Here is a 19494-nt window from a genome sequence, read left to right as displayed (position 1 = left end):
TCACACCACCTTACCTCACTGCCGACTCCACAGCAGTGGCTGAGCCAGGCCCCGATCACCTAGGGCAGTGGTCGGCAAACTCATTAGTCAACAGAGCCAAATATCAACAGTACAACGACTGAAATTTCTTTTGAGAGCCAAATTTTTTAAACTTAAACTATATAGGTAGGTACATTGTTATTAACTTAATTAGGGTACTCCTAAGGCTTAGGAAGAGCCACACTCAAGGGGCCAGAGCCGCATGTGGCTCGAGAGCCGCGGTTTGCCGACCACGGACCTAGGTCAGTGGTTCTCAACCTTCCTAATGCTGCGACCCTTTAATAGAGTTCCTCATGTTGTGGTGACCCCCAACCATAAAATTATTTTTGTTGCTACTTCATAACTGTAATTTTGCTACTGTAAACAACATGTAATTATATATGTGTTTTCTGATGGTCTTAGGCGACCCCTGTGAAAAGGTCGTTCGACCCCCAAAGGGGTCGCGACCCACAGGTTGAGCACCGCTGACCTAGGTGTTTGTGAAACTCCCTCTCTTGGCTCTGTCAGTTCCTTTTTGTCTGCACTGGGCCATTTTTTGGGGGGGGGGGCAGGCCTATCCTCACCTATCATGGCCCAGTGGTGGTGACTGCATAGGAAATACCTTCAGCAGATACAATCATTGTTTTTGTATCAGATGTACCGTTATCCTTGCTGCACGGAATTGCAGAACCTCAGGGGCACACGCTGTATGCCTGGCTGCTCACGTGTCCGCGGCACTGAGGGTGCTGGGCGTGAGTGAGCCTGGCCTGGCCTGGGCTGCTGGCCGTCGGGTGGGGTGGGCCGGTTCCGGGAGTCCCGGCTGTCCCGCAGGCGGTGGTGGCCCCGCAGAGCCGGCCCGGCACCAGCCCCAGGGAGCCTGTGCTGGCATCATGTCTGCCGACCACACACGTCACTCAGAGCCTGAGGTCAAGAGACAGGCGGCCCCGCCACGGCGGTTGGCGCTGCACAGCACGCGGCAAAGGGCAGGGCCGAGGGGCAGGGAAGCGGGGCAGGATGGCGCAGTGCACTGGGTAACTGACATTTAGCGAGCACGCAGAGTGCCCTCTGCACCGGCACCTGGAGGTCTCCCTTCTCTAGGATCCCCGGGGACTGTTTGCTGGTGGACAGCAGACGCCCCTCAGGTAGCTCGCAGGTGCCTGTAAACGCAGGCGGGTGAGCTGACGGCATGTCCATACAAAAACCAAGAACAGGCAGGCCTCGCTGCGCCTCGGGGCGGAGACCGGAGTCCTTCTCTCGTCTGTGAGTCCCCGTGTCCTCTCGCTGCTGTTCCTGCTTCTCTCCTGACCCCCTGCAGGCTGTCTCCGTGGAGCAGCCGGAGTGATGGTGTTAGCACAGAGCCCAGATCTGACCGCTCGCTCCGCGCAGCGCCTCCTAACCTCTCCCTGCGCAGGGAGGAGAAAGTGCAGTCTCTCCCGTGGGGGCGGATGTCCCCGTGTTCTCCTGCCACAGCTCCCGTGGCTTCAGACAGATGGCCCTCCACCTGTGCCTTAAACACACCAAGGTGGTGCCTGCCACAGGGCCTTTGCACGGGCTGCCCCGCACCCTGGGTGGCTTTATGCGTGGCTGTTTGCTTCCTTTACTCTGTCCCTTAAGCCAGGAGTCTGCCCCACTGGGGCCGGTTCAGAGAAGCCCTCCCGCCACCTGCCTGCAAGGCGCTCGCGCCCTTCAGCCTCCTGGAGCTCTGGCCTCTCTGACGTCACGCTGTGCACTGTGACTTATTGTCTTCCTCCCTCGAGAGAGTGGGAGCACTGAGCCCGACGGCCCGTGGGTCCGCGCTGCCCGTCGCTGCTTGAGCCGCTGGAGCAGAGACAGGGCTGAATCCCGTGTGAGCGTTTATTCCAATCCTGCCGGCAGCATGGGCGAGCAGCAGGTCAGCCACAGAGTCTGCTCTGCAGCCCCGTCCCCCCATAAGCCAGCTGCGTATAGGGGGTAGAAGGACAAAGATTCCGTGGGAAGTAGGCAGAAGGAGTAAGAAGGGGTGTCCTGGTTCAGGCAGTACGTGCTGGGAAAGGTTTGCACAGGGCGGCCATTTCTGGTTTCCACAACAAGGCTGTTAATCTTGCCGTGATAACAGGCAGCTCTGGGATGAGAATGGACCGTGTTCCGCGGCCAGCTCCCCTGTGTGCTCCCAGCCGGGTGAGGCTGTGCTTTCTCTCATCAGAACGAGCAGCCGCGGTTAACGGAGCCGGCTTCGTACTTCTGTCCCTCAGGGCACCCGGCTCCATCCCAGCACCTGGGAGGACGCTGGCCACTGCGGGGAGGCTCAGCACATACTTGCTGGACGAGTTAGAGTCCCGTCACGCGTGTGTCTGAGCCGCTGTGGGTGTGGGGCTGGAGCTCGCTGGTGCTCACCGGGCGTCCAGGTGCGGGGACGGCAGAGCAGAAGCCTCCGGCGCCTCCCGCCTCCAGCCGACGCTTCTGCTCCATCTGCCTGCGGCCTTTGGTCAGGAGAGCCGGTGGGACAGTCTGGACGTCACGTCCAGCCTCTGAGGGGAAGACATTCGGGGGGACAGAATGGTTGCCCCTGCCCTCCTGGCCTGGCGCCCCCTCCTGACGAGCCTTGGCTGCCCTTTGTCACCTGCCTCGTTTCCTGTGGCAGCTTGCGGGCACGGCCTTGTGGGCACAGCGGTGGCTGGAAAGGGGTTTTATTATTTTTTATTTTTATTTTAATCCTCACCCAAGGATATTTTCCCATTGATTTTAGAGAGAGTGGAAGAGAGAGGGAAAGACAGAAATATTCATATGAGAGAAACACATCGCCCGGTTGCCTCCTGCACGCGCCCTGACCAGGGCCTGGGCCGGAGAGGAGCCTGCAACTGAGGTACATGCACTTGACTGGAATCGAACCCAGGACCCTTCAGTCCACAGGCCGACGCTCTATCCACCGAGCCACACCGGCTGGGGCTGGAAATGGGTTTTAAAACCGAGAGAGTCCTCCTGCAGGGACAGGCGGCCCGATGAGCCTGAGTCCCAGATGGACTCTCCGCCACCCTCCTTAAGAAAACACCAGAAACCCCAAACAATGGGCTTTTCTTCCAGCTCCCTGGCATGTCCCTGGCACTCGCCCACCTGCCGGCCCGCCCCGAGGGGCTCTGGGATTAGCTTGATGTGTAACGGCTTTGTTCTCCCCCAGCGGGTCCGGGATGGAGTTATTCGGACGGAAACCGTGGTTCTGAGGGACCTGCACACGCTTGCTGAGCAGAGCGCTTCTGCCTTAAATGGTCTTCCCCGTGCGGGAGCCCGGCGGTACCGTCCAGGCTGGAACAGTGTCTCGGCCTGCCGTGCCTCCTTGTGGCCTGGAGGTCGGTTCCGGCCTTGCTAGGGTCATAGGGGCAGTGACATTGAAGACAGGCCGTAGGCGCCGGGGCCTGTGGACAGGGAACCAGGTGTATCAGCTACGCGAGACGTGGAGGTGACTGAGCCACTGTGCGCTGTCTCGGTTCGGTGCTGCGTACACAGCGTGTTCGCTTTGGACATGCCGCGTCTCTGCTCAGGATCGGATGCTTTCTGGTGGGCTGGACACACCTTCTTAAGGAAGCCACCGGCCCCCCTTCCTCCTTGCAGGTTCCCCCCCCCGCCCCCCCCACCTTGTGGGCCAGTTCAAAGGGGAGGAGAGCTCAGCCTCAGATCAGTGCTGGGATGAGGGAGCACAAATAAAAGGGATCAAACTCCTTTTAGCCCGACGGGTCCCGCTCAGTGGTTGAACATCGGCCTATGAACCAGGAGGTCACCGTTTGATTACTGGTCAGGGCACTGGCCCAGGTTTCGGGCTCCATCCCCAGTAGGGGGCGTGCAGGAGGCAGCCAGTCAATGATTCTCATCATTGATGTTTCTCTCACTCTCCCTTCCTCTCTGAAATCAATAAAAATACATTTTTTTTTTTTTTACAAAACAACTTCTGTGAAGGGGAGGATGGAGGAAGATCAGAGAGAAGATTTAGGTGGAATTTATCCATCACCCTTTCCTGGCTTCCTCCCTACGCGAGGAGGATTTATTTAAAGGAAACCAGACGTAGGCAGAGACTCCAGTGCCGTGGTAGCGTGTTTGGGAGATACGGCATCTCTGCTGAGCAAAGCAACAGGTGCATGAGAAATCTCGTCGCTCGCTCTCCGGCAGCTTGTCTGTCGGTGGTCACACACCCCCCTCCCCAGCCCCCCTCGCTGTGGGCACGGTGGACTCGGTGCCGGAGTGATCAGAGGTGAAGCCCTCGGCGGTGGGCTGTCCAAGGAGGAGTGTTGCTGCTGTGAAATCTGTAGTGTCACTACAGGCTGACGTGACCTTGTGTTGGAGGAACGCGGTGTTGGTGTTTGCTGGGTGTGTCAGGGGTGGTGGGCAGTGATGGCTAAGCCCGCCATGGAAGAGTCTAAGGCAGTGGTTCTCAACCTTCTGGCCCTTTAAATACAGTTCCTCATGTTGTGACCCAACCATAAAATTATTTTCGTTGCTACTTCATAACTGTAATGTTGCTACTGTTATGAATCGTAATGTAAATATCTGATATTCAGGATGTATTTTCATTGTTACAAATTGAACATAATTAAAGCATAGTGATTAATCACAAAAACAATATGTAATTATATATGTTTTCCGATGTTCTTAGGTGACCCCTGTGAAAGGGTCGTTCGACCCCCAAAGGGGTCTCGACCCACAGGTTGAGAACCGCCGGTCTAAGGAGACGCAACCTGGTTTCATGGTTTTTTTTTTCATCATCGGGATTGAGCAGCATTGTAACCTGCAGTAATGACCAGGCATTGCAAGGCAGTGGAAAGCGAATTTCTCTGGTTAAATGCATTGAACTCCTAGAAGAATCAATGGGTGGGGAATGGAACTGGTGGGCAGGGGGAGCCCTTCGAGTAGGTGGGACCCAAATCGGTCTTCGAAGAGTGGGCCCCAGACCCGCGGGTGCCTAAGCAATACCTCGGGAGCGAGTTGCAAATGTCGCTTCCTAGGTGCCGCCCCCAGGTTCCGTGGGTCCGGGGGAAGCCTGGCGAGTGTGGGCGGCTCGCAGATGCTGTGAGAAGCGATGGCTGGAAATGATGGTGGGAGAGAGGAGGTTGGTGGAAGGCAAGTGCTTGGAAGTGAAGAGTGACAGCGTTCAGTGAGGAGGCAGCTCGTGCCCAAGATAGAAGCGGAGCATTTATCGGGAGCGGGTGGCAGCGTCTGGGGTGGGTCGGAGGGCCCGGTGCTGGGTCGCATGATGGCCGCGGAACCTGTTCCCCCGAGAGCGCTGTGGCTGCACTTGATGTTGTTATTTGAAGGTGGCTTATGAACGAGGCGAAGGTTGCGGTGGAAATGTCACTGCAGAGGAATGCGTGGCCCCCACGGCAGCGCTGAGCTGGCCTTGCAGAGTAGCTTCCTTCCCAGCCCGGCATGTAAGGGGGGAGCCCGGGCGCCCCGTGCCAGGGGAGTAACACGCGAGGGGCCCGTGGAGCCCAGGCTTACAGTGACCCCCAGTGAGTAATCACTCTACTTACTCGTTCGCTCATCAAATATTTACAAGGCACCTATTGTAGGCTCGGTCCTGGGCTAGGGCCCTGAGATTCTGCTTTAAAAAAAAAAAAAGGTACAGCTCAGTGGTTGAGCATCAACCTATGAACCATTCCAGGTCAGGGCACAAGCCCGGGTTGTGAGCTTGATCCCCAGTAGAGGGCATGCAGGAGGCAGCCGATCAATCATTCTTTCTCATCATTGATGTTTCTCTCTCTCCCTCTCCCTTCCTCTCCGATATCAATAAAAAAAAGATAAAAAAAAATGCAGATTCTGTGGGTCCAGAGTGAGGGCTCAGGTCCTGCGTGTTCAACAAACTCCCAGGGATGCCCAACTGCCTTGGGTGGACCGCCCTGAGGCGCCAGCCCGAAACCAGGGACATTGGTGGGTCTTCGGGTGAGCACAGATCTCCCCGGTGTTTGTTGTTGTTGTTTTTCATCGTGTGATAACAAGGTGCAGACTAACTACAAGAATGCCTTTGCATGTATGCATAACCCATGGACACAGACAGTAGGGTGCTGAAGGCCTGGGGTGGGGGGGTGGGGGGCAGGGACGGGCTGGAGGGGGCCAATGGGGGGAAAGGGGGACATATGTAATACTTTCACCTATAAAGAACTATTTTTAAAAAAGTAATAATTAAAAAAAAACTGCTATTGAAATTCATCCAGGAATACAGCTTCATGGTTGCAAACCCTCTCCTCTTTAACCCTATTCACCTCATTGAAAACATCATATTGTCATTTTGGGTAAAACAAGATTTCTGGAGGCCACCGGCCCTCCCCTGATAGCAGACAGACCGACTGCCAGAGCGACCTGCCCGTGGGGAAGGACGGGAAGGACGCGGGGGCCTGCAGTGGGCGCTCCTTCCTCTGCACCTCCCACCCCCACGCTTAGATCGGTGCCCACGCCGGCATCTCCCGCCCAGAACGTCTCCAAGGGCAAGGGCATTACCACCTGACGCTCACCCCCCAGCCAGTGCCTGGGAGGCTGCACATTCCGTACGCATCTCGAGATATTGGCCTTTTGACTTCCGGTTCGTTGTTTGTTTATAGAAGCAGAAGGAGAAAAATGATTACTCTCAGATTGCTATCAAGCCTGACACTCTCTGGCTTCGCAAAGGTCATAGGGAACGAATCGAGCTTTTGCGTAGGCGTTTCTTCTTTTAGATCGACGTGAAGTTAAAAACTTCGTTGCATAAGATTCCATAGAAAACAGGTTTTCTCTGTCACTTAAAAAAAATACATACGTTTTTATTGATTTCAGAGAGGAAGGGAGAGGGAGAGAGGTAGAAACATCAGTGAGGCGAATCATTTGTCAGCCGCCTCCTGCACGCCTCACACTGGGGATGGAGCCCGCAACCCGGGCAGGTGCCCCGACGGGGAATCGAACCGTGACCTCCTGCTTCATAGGTCGATGCTCAACCACTGAGCCGTGCTGGCTGGGAGTCACTTGTTTTTTAAGGGTGATTTTTTCCGTCTTTCAAGTGACGGTATCAGAGAATGCCGAAAGAATCCTCGGAGGGGTGAGTTCAGCGCGATCGCCTTGATTTCTTTCCGTCCATCATCTATGGATTTCCATGTCCGAGTTGGAAATTTCCCTGGCTGACAGCAGGGCGTGAATCCAGCAGTTTTTCCAGGTGTGTCTGCCTCGTCGCACTGTGGACCTGGAGATCTGCCCAAGGGAGAAGGGGCCTGGGTGCTCGCCCACCCGCGGCCTGTGTCTGAGCTCCACGGTTCATCTCTCCCGCCCCTAAGGGCCCCGTGTTCACTAACCTCCCAACCAGCACCTGTGCCGGGCACGGGTCATGGAGGGCGCCCCCCGCGGCCGTAATGAAACCAGGGAACAGGGCAGCCGTGGGTCCCCACTCAGAAGGTTTTTCCTCCTGTGGATTTTTTACATTTTATCAGCATAGACCAACTGAAACAGAGAACAGGAACAGTGCGGTGTCATCGAGAGGGTGGGACCCACGGGGCCAAGGCACCTTTGTTTCTTTTTGGGTTTTTCTTGTGGGTTTTTATCTCGTCATTGGAGGCTCCGCAGTTGTGACCAGAATAAAGCAGTGGGTTGCCCCGCGGGGTCCCGGAGTTTGGACCCGTCAAGGTGTTTCATTTGGTTCTGCCCACCCCGCTGCGTGAGGTATGCCACGGCCATCAGGACCTGAGCGTTCTGATACAGAGAAACGCCATGGGTGCGGCGACATCGTGACTGGCTCCGGTCAGCTAGCCGTGTGACATCAGGACCAGGACTTCCGCTGTCCGGCCGCCCTGTGCTCCTGAAAGATGTGCTGCTCCCGGGATGGGATGAGATGATATATATACATGGTAGGCAGGACATTGTAAGGTAATGTGACTTAATAGCGAACACCAGGCATTTGCTGAACTCGGGAAATATTGTTCGTACCCATGCCCAGGTTGCGAGCCCCCACTGCGGGGTGTGCAGGAGGCAGCTGACAAATGATTTTCTCTCATCATCCCTCCTCTCTGAAATCAATAAAAATATGTTTTAGGAAAATATCCTAGAGCGATCATTGTAATACCTGTCCCCACCCCCTTACAGTGATAGGTTTCCTTGGTGAGCTGGGCAGGGCAGACCCTCTTCATGGGCGGGCCCTAGGCACACCCCGCCTCCGCAAGCAAGCCTGCCAGTCGCTGTAAGCCCACCAGTCACCAGATGGGAGGAGGGATCGAGGGGCGGGAGCCAGGCTCGGAGTGTCCCCTTGGGCAGCCTCCCTGCCAGGGGGATCCTCAGGCAGGAGAACGAAGGTTCCCACCTGGTCCCCGCCAGTGTCCGTTGCGTCTGTAAATATTAGGCACCAGTAGGTGCCCAGCAGTGAGTCCCGCTCTGGGCCTCTGACTCCATGGCCCTTAGGACTGCGCTGTGTTGCCCACGGGACACCAACCGATCCCCACTTCCCACCTCCAAACCCTAACACGGCGGAGACCTAACTACCACCTGTTTCCCAGGAGCTCCCTGAGGGCCACCTGGCCGTGGCCCCAGCCTGTCCCGAGAGCCCACCCGTGAGAGTGTTTTTGCTGAGGCAGCGGGAGCAGGGGACTGTCGGGTGGCCATCCGTCCGTCCGTCCGTCCGTCCGTGTCCTGAGAGGTTCGTGAGCTTCACATCCAGGAGGGCTGCCGGCGTGGCCGGGACACACCTCCGTGACGCTGCGGGCTCCTGTCCGCAGCGTGGCTCCCGTGGGAGGGCGCCGGATTCCCAGGAACGGCGTCTTGCTGTTCCCAGCCTGGAGGCGTATCCGTCGGTCACGTGGACATAATTTCGGTTGCTCGCCGTATTCTATATAAACCCCTTTGGGCACACTTGGCGCGGCGCTGCCGTCTATATCGGGAGCCGCCCCTCCCCGGTATTAGCCGCGTCTGGGACAAGCACCGCCCGCCGCGTTGTGAGCTTTACACGAAGCAAACATCTATTTTTGCTCTGTGCAGGCTCCACGGGATGAAGTGCTAAAATTACCCCAAAGCTCAGAAACCATGTGTGATGCAGAAATGGCTGGAGGGACGGAGTCCTCTCCTGCCCTGGTTGGGACCAAACAGCATGGGCTGCAGCGCGGGCCCGACCAGTCCTGCGCGTTCATTCCGAGGCTCGCGGGGTTGGGTGTTGCGGAGACCGACCGTTTTCCCGCGGACTCCGACGTCATCTTGCCCACACAAACTCTTAAAGAAACTTAACATAATGTGTGCAGGCTTTATTCAGTTGTCCCCAAAGAAACGGTCTGTTTGGGTTTTGAAGACTGTGAGTTATTTTACAACTTAAAAAAGAGAGAGCCCGCTGGCGTGGCTCAGTGGTTGAGCGTTGACCCATGAACCAGGAGGTCGCAGTTTGATTCCCGGTCAGGGCACAGGCCCGGGTTGCAATCCCCAGTGCGGGACGTGCAGGAGGCAGCCGATCAATGATTCTCTCATCATTGATGTTTCTATCTCTCTTTCCCTCTCCCTTCCTCTCTGAAATCAATGAAAATATATATAAAAAAGAGAGACAAATGGAAATAAACAGACGGCCGGTTAGAGTAACAAGAAGACATTGCCTCTGCCTCTGCCCCCCACGTTTTCGAAGGCGACGTTGTGTCCTGAGCTCGGCTGCGTGGCTGCGCGCCCCGTGCTGCCCTCGTTACCGAGAGGAGGGCTCCCAGTGTCAGACCCCGGGCTCTAAGTGCGGGGAGGTGCCCCTTATTTTTATCATCAGGGAGACACCCCTCCCTCCCAGCACGTTAACAAGCTTTCCGACGGAAACACTGGATGGAGCCAGAGGAGCAGGTGGTCATTTTAAGGCTGCGTTCCCCCCGCATCTATAGGAACCCATCCCCCCATCTTCCTGTGTCCAGGGCGAGCCGGTTGGCTACTTCCGGGGTGTTCGGGGTGCCGTGACTCCGCGCCCCCGCCAGCACAAGTGCGCTAGAGCTGGACTTGGTCTCGCTCACCTCTCTGTGCCGTTTGTGGGGTCATCTGCGAGCTCCAGGGGAACAGAGAGGCCCGAGGTGGACCGAGCCGGCCACGTCGCATTGGACGGAAGCGGACAGAGGCCTCGCGGTCTGGACCGAAAGGGACTGGCAGCGCGTTTCCCCTGAGGCCCCGGCCCCGAAGGCCTCCACTCGGGCTGTGCAGGTTTCTCACCCTCTGCTCGGCTTTTCCGTGAGAGACTGGCTCGCAGAGACCTGGGTGGCGGGGGCAAGCCTGTGGCCTTTTAGGAAGTTTGTGGGACGTGTGCCCTCCCGCCAGCCGTGTGCCTGTGTCCCTGTGGAGGTCCGTGGGGCAGGGACAATGCCCAGTCGGACCCTACAGAGAAGTTTTCTTTGACCCCAGCCTCGATGTTAGCAATCTTTATTTAAATTCACCTTCGGCCTATCAGCGCCTGATGGCATAAGGGGGGAGGAGGAGGTTTAAAAACCCAGGCCCTCTCCCCTCTGCGGGAGACCCGCTAAAACAGGAAGTCGGGTCTGGAGCTTCCTTGGAAGCAAAACGAAAAAAAAAATAAGTTAAATGTGTAAAATGCAAGTCGTCTCATACATATTTTCATTTTGTAAAAAATTGCAAAGTTATTGGGCAGCCTCATCTGTGACTTTGTCTGTGTCATATGTGAACTTGACCCGAGAAAACTGCACACACAGGTCGATGGTGTTGGGAAAGGAGGAGGGTTTGCGTGGGGGCACCGCCTGCTGCAGCTGGAGCTGCGAGCGGGGCTGGGCCAGGCCGTCCTGGGCGGTCAGGGCTGGGATCCCCACGCGGCCTCCTGGGACGGAGGAGGCCTTTCTCTGTCGTTTCTGCATTTCCCTTCCCCGTTCGCAGCCCATCCGGCGCATCGGCGCTCACGCTGTGTCTCCAGCGGCTGCGTTAGGGGAGATGCCCCGCTCCTCCTGGCCTCCTCCTGGCGCGGAGCTTTCACTGGCCTTATTTGGTGACGCTGTGGCCTTCGTGGTGCCTGGAGAGGCCCGTCACCAGTTTTCAGGATTCTCCCAGTTCACGGGGCTCTGAGCTGGGAGCCGGGGCTCTGAGCTGGGAGCCGGGGCTCCCTGCAGCTCACGGCTCTGGTTGGACTGGGTGATGGCCGACTCGGTGTGTCCTGAGGAATTCTCGGTGCCTCTGGGCTGAGGGCCATGCCTGCCTCCCTGCGAGGTGGTTACCTGGAGCAGGTGGAGCGCAGAGGAACCGTGCTCTGCCCCCAGGGACGCCGAATGGCCGGCGTCCTTCTCGCTTCTCCCAGTACCTCGCCGCCCGCCCGGATTGCCTGTCCCCCAGTTACTGTGTCTGGTTCTGCTTTCTCTACCTCTTGGGGGCTTTTTCCTGGGCTTTTAAGGAATGGCTCACTTGGCTCACGACAGCCCCACATCACAGGCTTGAAAGAGCGCTCACGGGTCATTACTCTCGGGAGGCTCCTCTGCTGTTGGTTATGGGGAAAGTTACCCCATTCGTCATGCACGGAGTCACGGAGTCACAGTCTTCGCTCCTGTCGCCCCCACAGCTCCCTTAACCGCGGGAGCCGGCACTCAGCCCGGCCTGCCCTGGCCGCGCAGCGAGCTGTTTTAGATCATTAGTGAGTTTGGGAAGAGGTGTGGCTGGTCTCTCGGAGCTTCTAGTTGCTGTTCTGTGTTTTTAGCCTAAAAAGGAAGTTTGTAGACCCCCAGTTCCCAGAAGGAGAGCTTTATGCTTTCTGATAAGAGGCGGGGATGCGAAGGGGGAGAGGAAGCCAGGCAGATGGAAGCCAATCCTTCGCTCTCGGCCAAAAGAAGCCTTTTTTTTTTGGTTTTTGTTTTCTTTAAGTAGAAGGAAGTTGAATTCATTAGGGGCGCAGAGGGAGGGCCGAAGGAAATGGGTTTCACCTCCCAGAGTGCGGCCGTGCAGGGAGAGTCCAGGACTCACTTTCGCTTTCCAGACCTGGCAGTGGGACGTCCGGCCGCCTCTGCGCCTTTCTCCCCTCAGCTCCCTGTCACCGCCAGGCTGCTGACCCTCGTGAAGTCGGGGTGCCAGCACCCTAGGGGTCCCACAAGGCTAAGGAGGAGGTGGGTGAAATTCGGAAGTTACAGGCCAGAGGAGAAACACAAGGGCCACCCCTGGATGTCAACCCCCAAGATGAAGCCACCACCCGCCCTGTGCTCCCCCCGCCCCCCACCCATGAGGGCACTCGCCCCCGTGCCACTCCCAGGCCCCGCACTTGTTACGGCACCTGCACGCTCAGCCCAGCCCCGGGCCTGGGTTCCCGTATTCCTGCTTCCTCTTTAGAAAATAATGAGCTGGTTTGAGATGATTCACAGCAACTTGCTAAGTCTGTCCCCAGCCAGCTGCCTGCTGCTGGGCTAGGCGTGCACACCCAGTTATGTGTCTGTGCCGGGTACACAGGAATATTTCTTTTTTTTTTAAACATAGCTTTATTGATTTCAGCGGGGAAGAGAGAGAGATCAATGATGAGAGAGAATCATTGATCAGCTGCCTCCTGCACACCCCACATTGGGGATCGAGCCCGTGACCTGAGCCTATGACCTCACTAGGAATGGAACCTTGACCTCCTGGTTCATAGGTCGAGGCTCCACCACTGAGCCACACCAGCCGGACGCACGGGAATATTTCTGTTAAGCTTCCGTTAGTCCTTCTGCACTGGAGGGCAACCCTGTCGGCCGGAGTCAGTTCCTTGATCCTGCTTCCCGCTCGTTCTGCTCCGTGAGCCTGACCCCTGATCACTGCTGGCGCCCAGGCCAGGCTGACAGGCACGTCTTCCTACTCCTTCCTCACTGTGGGGCTGTGCTGGGTGTAGCCTTGTTTCACTGTTGGGGAAACTGAGGCTGGAAGAATGAAGAAAGCAGCCAGTGAGTGGGAAGACGCTGCCTTGCCCACGGCTCGCGGTGCTGCCTCCAACGCTGTTTCTCAGCCGCTAGGCAGCCCGCAGCTGAGCGCTTCCTGCTGGCCCAGGTGCAGGGCCGGCCCCCGGGTCAGGCGCGCCGGGTGTGTCCATAAGGCCACCCTTGGCCCGGCTCTGGTGCTAGGCTCTCTCGCAACCTCACTGCGCTTTTCCCCCCCGACGCGGTCACCTGGGAAAATCAAGACAGGAGCGAGCCGCCCCTCCCTGCAGCTGGATGGGCTGTGGGAACAGATCCTCTGACATTTCCCCTGGAGACCGCGGCCGGCCGCGGGCTGGGCTCTAAGACAGTCTCTCAAATGTCGCGGCCGGCGGAGCGCGGAGGTCACGTCAGGGGCGGAGGCTGATGGCCATCTCCCTGCCAGGGTCCAGCCTGCGTCACGGGCCCCGGGTGACGCCAGAGCACAGGTTCATGGCTTCGGTTCACGGCTTCGTCTGGAGAAGCCGGTGCCTGGACTGCGCCTCCCTCCTTTTCAGGTCGTTTAGCGAGGGAACCTCATCATGGCTGCAGAGTGTGGCTCCCGGCAGCCGCATGGAGGTCGAGGCCTCGGGAGGAAGGGACGAGAGGGAGACGTGGACGGTTGGAGAGGAGCGGTCTCGTTTGGGAAGGACTTACGGACGGGCAGGCGCTCCCGAGGGGAGCTTAGCGTCTTGTCCTCGGGCGGCTCTGGGTCTGGCTGCAGGCGGGGCCAGGCCTGGGTGGCTGAGCTGCGATGGGTGGAGGAATCGGACAGCACAGGTGGCCTGAGCAAAAGGAGCCCCACACACCGAGGTCACTGAGGCAGGCGGACCAGGGTGGGAGCAGGTCTGAGGTCCGTTCCAGAGCCGCGGGCTGCAAGTCGACTCTGTGGCGCCCGGAGGCAGCTCGGTGCAGAGGCTGCCACGTGCCCACCTGCTGGGTCCGGAGCAGAAGCCGTGGAGGGAGGGTCCGCTGAGCCTGGCTCGGTGGCTGGCACACGTGGTGGAGGCTGCATTGGTTTTTTCTTGGTATGAAGCCAGGCCCCTAAATGCTCGGCCCCCCGAGTCTTCCGGTTCCATCTGGCATTGATGCTGGAGTGGGCCCTGGAGCATCCCGCCCGCTGGTCCCCAGGCCTGGCTGCCCATTAGAATCATGGAGGAGCTTGAAAAACCAGGTTTCTCGCCCGGCCGCTGTGGCTCAGTGGTTGAGCGTCGACTTATGAACCAAGAGGTCGCCGGTTTGCTTCCCAGTCAGGGCACATGCCTGGGTTGCGGGCTGGATCCCCAGCGGGGGGGCGTGTAGGAGGCAGCCGATCAGTGATTCTCTGTCATCATTGATGCTTCTCTCTCTCTCTTCCTTTACCTTGTTCTCTGAAATCATACAAACATATTTCAAAAAATTTTAAATGGTTACTTTTATGTGATGTGAATTTCACCTCAATAACGACGGTCAACAATTGATAAAATGCAGAATAAAAACCACAGTCCCGTGTCTGACACCTCAGGCCTCCCCTCGTTCCATCGGCAACAAGTTAGAATGCCTTAACCTTCTCCTCCGGTCTCGAGCTCTGTGTTTCCAGATGATGTGAGTCTCCTGATGTCTGTGGATTAATCTACTTTAAATATCACCCGCTGCCTTCCTGTTCCTGTAGGTGAGCTGGGCTTTCGGGCACGCTCCTGCCCCCCCCCCTCCCATTAGCGTTGCCTCACTTTTCTCCTTGGCTGGAGTAACATTCCACCCGCTGCCGCAGACTCTCCTGACTATGTAAACAGCGTGCCCAGCGAGCTGAAGACACACCAGCTTTTAATATGCAGCTTTCCCCTGGCTTCGTGATGCTCTATTTTTCCTTGTTTGCTTAGCTCTTCCGTAGCATTTGCTGAGCCGTCCTTCCCTCTGCAAGTTTCCGTGTGGGGCGGACAGGGCGATCTCCCACTCTCCTCCCCGCCGGCCGTCCTCGGGCCCTGGAGCCCTGTCCCTGCTCCGCGTGGGCAGGGCCGTGCCTTGCACAGTGACACCCGGTTCCTGGGCCTGTCCCGGCTCCGCAGGGCCCGCCAGCTCGCTTCCCCTGGTGCAGACTCGTGGGTTCGCTCCCCTCCACCCTCCACCCTCTTCCCATCTTCATGTTTGTCAGCTTGGGACGATGGAGTTGAGTTCCATAGAAGATGGCGTTGGGGTTTTGGTTTTTAATTTTCTTTGTGTTGTTTGGGGAGGGGAGGGGGGCAAGAAGGAAGAGGAAAGCTTTCGCCTTCATCCTGCCCAACGAAAACTTTGAATCGAGTTCAAGCTTCTGTCAGCCTCCGAGAGCGTGGTCCCTGGGTTTGGACAGAGCTCCCGGTGGCAGATGGGAGCGGCACTGGATTTGTGATGCTGACTTCCTCCGCTCTCCCCCCCAGCAGCCTCCTTCCTCTCCCGTCTCCCCCTCACCTCCTGAAATAACTGGCTGCTCTGTGGTTGCAGCCCACTCGTCGGTGGACGGCCTACTCAGCACTTCAGCTGGGATGTTTCATGGGCGTCGAGACGACGCATCGCTAAAGTGAAATTCTCCCTTTTCCCTCCTGCCCCCCGTCGGCCCTCCCGCCTTCCCTTCGGTAGCAGCACCACCAGCAAATAGAAAGCTCCCCACGGAACCTGAGCCGCAGGGTTCTGTGCTGAACGCCCGCCCGTGGGCAGCTCCTGATGGCTGAGACTGCTCACCTTGCAGGAGGCGAGCCCCTCTGCTCCAGCCACCGGGCCCCAGCACTGGCTTTGCCCAGGACCCTCCGCTCCATCTCCAGGCTTTTGTCCAGGTGTTTGTCCAGGCCCCTCCCACCACTCCTCCTCCTCCTCCTCCTCCTCCTCCTCCAGCTCCTCTTTCCTGATGTAGAACCACCCAGTCACTCCTGGAGCCTCAGGGATGATTCATTCAACCAGGTTTACCAGTGTCTCCACCCTCAGGGTCCTTACACTCTCCACGGATGCGGAGTTCCACTTTCCAGGGATGCTGAGGCCGGTGTGGTCTTCCAGCTGTTCTTCCAGCAGCCTTTGTGCATGAATGGGGCCACTGTGGAGGGCTCCAAGCACCCCTGTGGCTCTGCCCACCCCTGTGGTTCCACCCACCTGTGGGGCTCCACCCACTCCTATGGCCCCACCCCCATGGTTCCTCCCACCCAGTGACTCCACCCACTCACATGGCCCCACCCATTCATGTGGCTCCATCCACTCATGTGGCTCCTCCCACCTAGTGGCTCCACCCACTCCTGTGGCTCTACCCACCTCTGAAGCTCCTCTCACCCCCCTGGTTCTCTGACCTGCACACCAAGGTGCTCATTTCTTAGTTAAACGCATCTACTAAGCAGCGGGTGTTCTCCCTCCTCCACGTTCTGGATGCTGCTTAAACCACGGAGCATCACTGCCCCCAGCCCTTCCACAGCTGACCCCCACCCTGCTTGGCTGGCTTCTCCTGTGCGGGCCCAGCCTGGCTCTGCTACAGCTTAGGAATGTGCCAAAGTGATTTTTTGAAACCTTAATCTAGTTTATTCTTCAGGGGCCTAAAATAACACTTGTCATAAGCTGTTCTTTGTGGCATTTCTTTGGAGTGAGATCAGACCACAGTGTGTGTGTGTGCACATATGTACTCACACACACACACACACACACACACACACAGGTAGCCGGCCTGGTCTTCTGCCGAGTCCCTGTGTGTGAGTGTTCCGGTGCCGAGCGCACATGGGGACCCGGCGGAACTTTCAGTGCGCCCTGCCCTGCCATCCCAGGAGCAGAGGGCCACGCCGAGCGGCTGAATTGCAGAATTCCGGAAGGTGACTCTCCCATCACATTTGAATTGCTTAATTTAATTTTCACTTCCAATCAGTTGCTAAGCAACTGGGAAGACAGGACGAAATCAGCAAGGCTAATGCGGTTCTGGCGCGAGTTCGGTCACATCTCGTATTTACGGAGACGGTTGGTTGTAAATACGCTTCGTCCGCTGGGACGCTCTGTGTCGCCCGAGGAGCGCAGTTGGCGTGGGAGTGACAGCAAGGCTGTGGCTGGGCCGACGGCGCTGAAATTCGCACTCTGGCCTCCGGTGACCCTCCCATCATCCGGAGTGTTGAGCCGTGTTGGGCCGTGTTGTGTGTTCGGTGGGTGCCGGACCCGGCCCTACCGCAGCCGTCGCAGAATGGAACTCCCGTGGCCTGTGAGTCCCCTGGCATCCTGGATCCGGCCTGATGGTTCCCAAGATCCATCTGAACCAGTTTGGCTTTGAATGTGAGCACGGGCTGTCAGCGTGGGAAGCGTGTGGACAGAAAGCATAGGCCGTTCCACTCTCCGTGCCTTGTTGGTCAGATTTGGAATTGTTATTCCACTTGGCCCATAAAGGAAGCCCTGTGTCAGATACGAACACTGGTGACTTAAATGTTCTTTTTCTTTACATGGGCTTATGCCTCTAAAAATTGACAGATATACTCGTAAACTATGTGTGTTTATATTTGAAAGCTGTATACACATTACTGGATAGGTAGCGTTATCAGTAATAATAAAAGCATAATATGCTAATTAGACCAGATGACCTTCCGGACAACCTTCCAGACGAAGCTGGGGCTGCAGCCGTGGGATCCAGGCAGCCGTCGCGGCAGCGAAGGCCTGCTCTTGCACGGATTTCGTGCATCGGGCCTCCAGTTTACGAATACAGTACATACATTATAACGACAAGCAGGAAAGGGGACGTTGGTGGAAACACCGAGGTTGGACAGCGGCGTCGTGTCCTGTGATGGCGATTGCCACGCTCTCATTGGTGCCTCAGCACGCGGTGCTTTAGGTCGGGGTCGTCATTAGAGACAATATTCCCAGTGTTTTGTTTATTGTTTCTAATATGCGGGTGGCTCTGCAGCCACCAGTCCGCTGTGCTAGCGTTGCTTCTCTGTAGGGCCGTGTGTAGGGTCACAGGTGCCCAGGGGATCCCAGCCGGGAGGGCGCCACGGTGCGGAGGCCGAGGGACAAGGACACGACGGTCCCAGATCAAGCGCAGATAGTTTCTCTCTGCTCCCCGAGAATCATCTCGTACACACCCTGTAAGAGGCCTCCGCACCAGCGGGTCCCTCCGTGCAAGCTTCTCTCGTATTTTCACACCTGGTCGGGTGGAGGAGGGGGGGCTTGCGGTGGAGATGCCCGTGTGCTGACACGCAGCGGGGTTATGCGCCCTCGCACTTTCCCAGTAGAAGCTGGGGGGCCGCGGTGAGAGCTGGATTTGACCCTGAGCCCCAGCTCTGCCCCCGCCGGCCTCATGTTCTCCCTGGAACCTCACGCGGAGGGGCTGAGAACTGAAGGTCAGAGGGGAGAGCCGTCAGGCCTGTGCCCGTCGCTGACACTCACTCTCGGTTGAACCGCCCTCCGGGCCTCACGGGGGTGGCCTCCCCAGGCTGGGCGCCTCCCTCAGTGACCGCTTCGTTGTCTGTTCCCTCCTAGACTGCCTGTTCCGGCTCTGCCCCATGAACCGCTACTCGGCGCAGAAGCAGTTCTGGAAGGCGGCCAAGCCGGGCGCCAACAGCACCACGGACGCCGTGCTGCTCAACAAGCTGCACGTAGGTACCCGCGGCGGGCGGGGCGGGCAGGGCGGGCGGGCGGGACCGTGTGCAGCTGCTCAGGCGGCCCGTGCTCTTTGGTGAAGGGGTAGGGGCTGACCCTGAGGTCAGCTGGGTCCTGGTCGCCAGCATCGTGTGTTCCAGGCGTGGCGAGGACACCAGGCTGCCCCTCAGGGACCCATCAGGGTGGGCCACGCAGTCGCCCCACTGCACCTCACTGCAGTCCTGGCATCGCGCCTGCGGGTCCCTGCCGTTCCCTCAGGGCCTCTGAGGGACTTCCTGTGCCCGGGTCTCCCTGTGCCTGGGGCCTCCCTGTGCCCGGGTCTCCCTGTGCCCGGGGCCTCCCTGTGCCCGGGACTCCCTGTGCCGGGGTCTCCCTGTGCCTGTAACTCCCTGTGCCCGGGACCTCCCTGTGCCCGGGACTCCCTGTGCCGGGGCCTCCCTGTGCCCGGGACTCCCTGTGCTGGGGCCTCCCTGTGCCGGGGTCTCCCTGTGCCTGTAACTCCCTGTGCCCGGGGCCTCCCTGTGCCCGTAACTCCCTGTGCCCGGGGCCTCCCTGTGCCCGGGGCCTCACTGCCCAGCCGCACGGGCCCCTGCGCTCCGTGTCAGGCTCTGAGCACCACAGGCCCAGCAAACCCTGGTCTTTGCGCTTCGTCTTTCCTGCCTGGAAAGTGCTTTGGGCTCTTCCTGGGCTGAGCCCGGAGCCGCCTTCACCTTCGAGGCTCAGTTCAGGTCTCACCTGCGCGGACTCTCCTGCCTCCCGCTCGGGGCTGCGCTGTGGGCCTCCTGCACCGCCGCGCCCTGCTTCTCCGTCTCCATCTTTACAAGTGCTGGCGACGCACCCGCTGAGAGTTAAGACACACTCCCCCAGCACAGCGCACAGCGCGGCTCCGGCGGGGCTGCTTCCCGCCATGTGCCCGTGACCTGTGACATCTCGTCGGCGGCTCCTCCCTGGCTCCTTCCCTCGAGTGACCTGGGAAAACTGCCCAGCCGCTAGAAGGCAATCCCAGAGGTGACCAGGAACTCTGAACTCCTTATTTCAAAAAAAAAGCCAGCTTTCTTCTTTACGCGGTTTGTGCGTTAAAAGAGGT

At 58.2% G+C, this 19494-nt stretch overlaps 1 protein-coding gene across 1 annotated transcript in view; it reads left to right on the top strand.

The window, feature by feature from the left end:
• The window catches only part of ITPR1 (inositol 1,4,5-trisphosphate receptor type 1), a gene marked incomplete at its 3' end in the record, with an annotated part of 121723 nt that overhangs the window by 43223 nt on the left and 59006 nt on the right, over window positions 1-19494 (top strand). Inside the window, exon 5 of the mRNA XM_023746403.1 lies at window positions 18288-18403. Within this exon, the coding sequence (XP_023602171.1) occupies window positions 18288-18403 (116 nt within the window). The remainder of the gene's footprint in view (window positions 1-18287; window positions 18404-19494) is intronic.

This window comes from Myotis lucifugus, unplaced genomic scaffold, assembly GCF_000147115.1.
Source record: "Myotis lucifugus unplaced genomic scaffold, Myoluc2.0 scaffold_674, whole genome shotgun sequence".
NCBI lineage: Eukaryota > Metazoa > Chordata > Mammalia > Chiroptera > Vespertilionidae > Myotis > Myotis lucifugus.
Note: the sequence above shows the minus strand (reverse complement) of the source record. Positions and strands in the feature narration are given on the sequence as shown.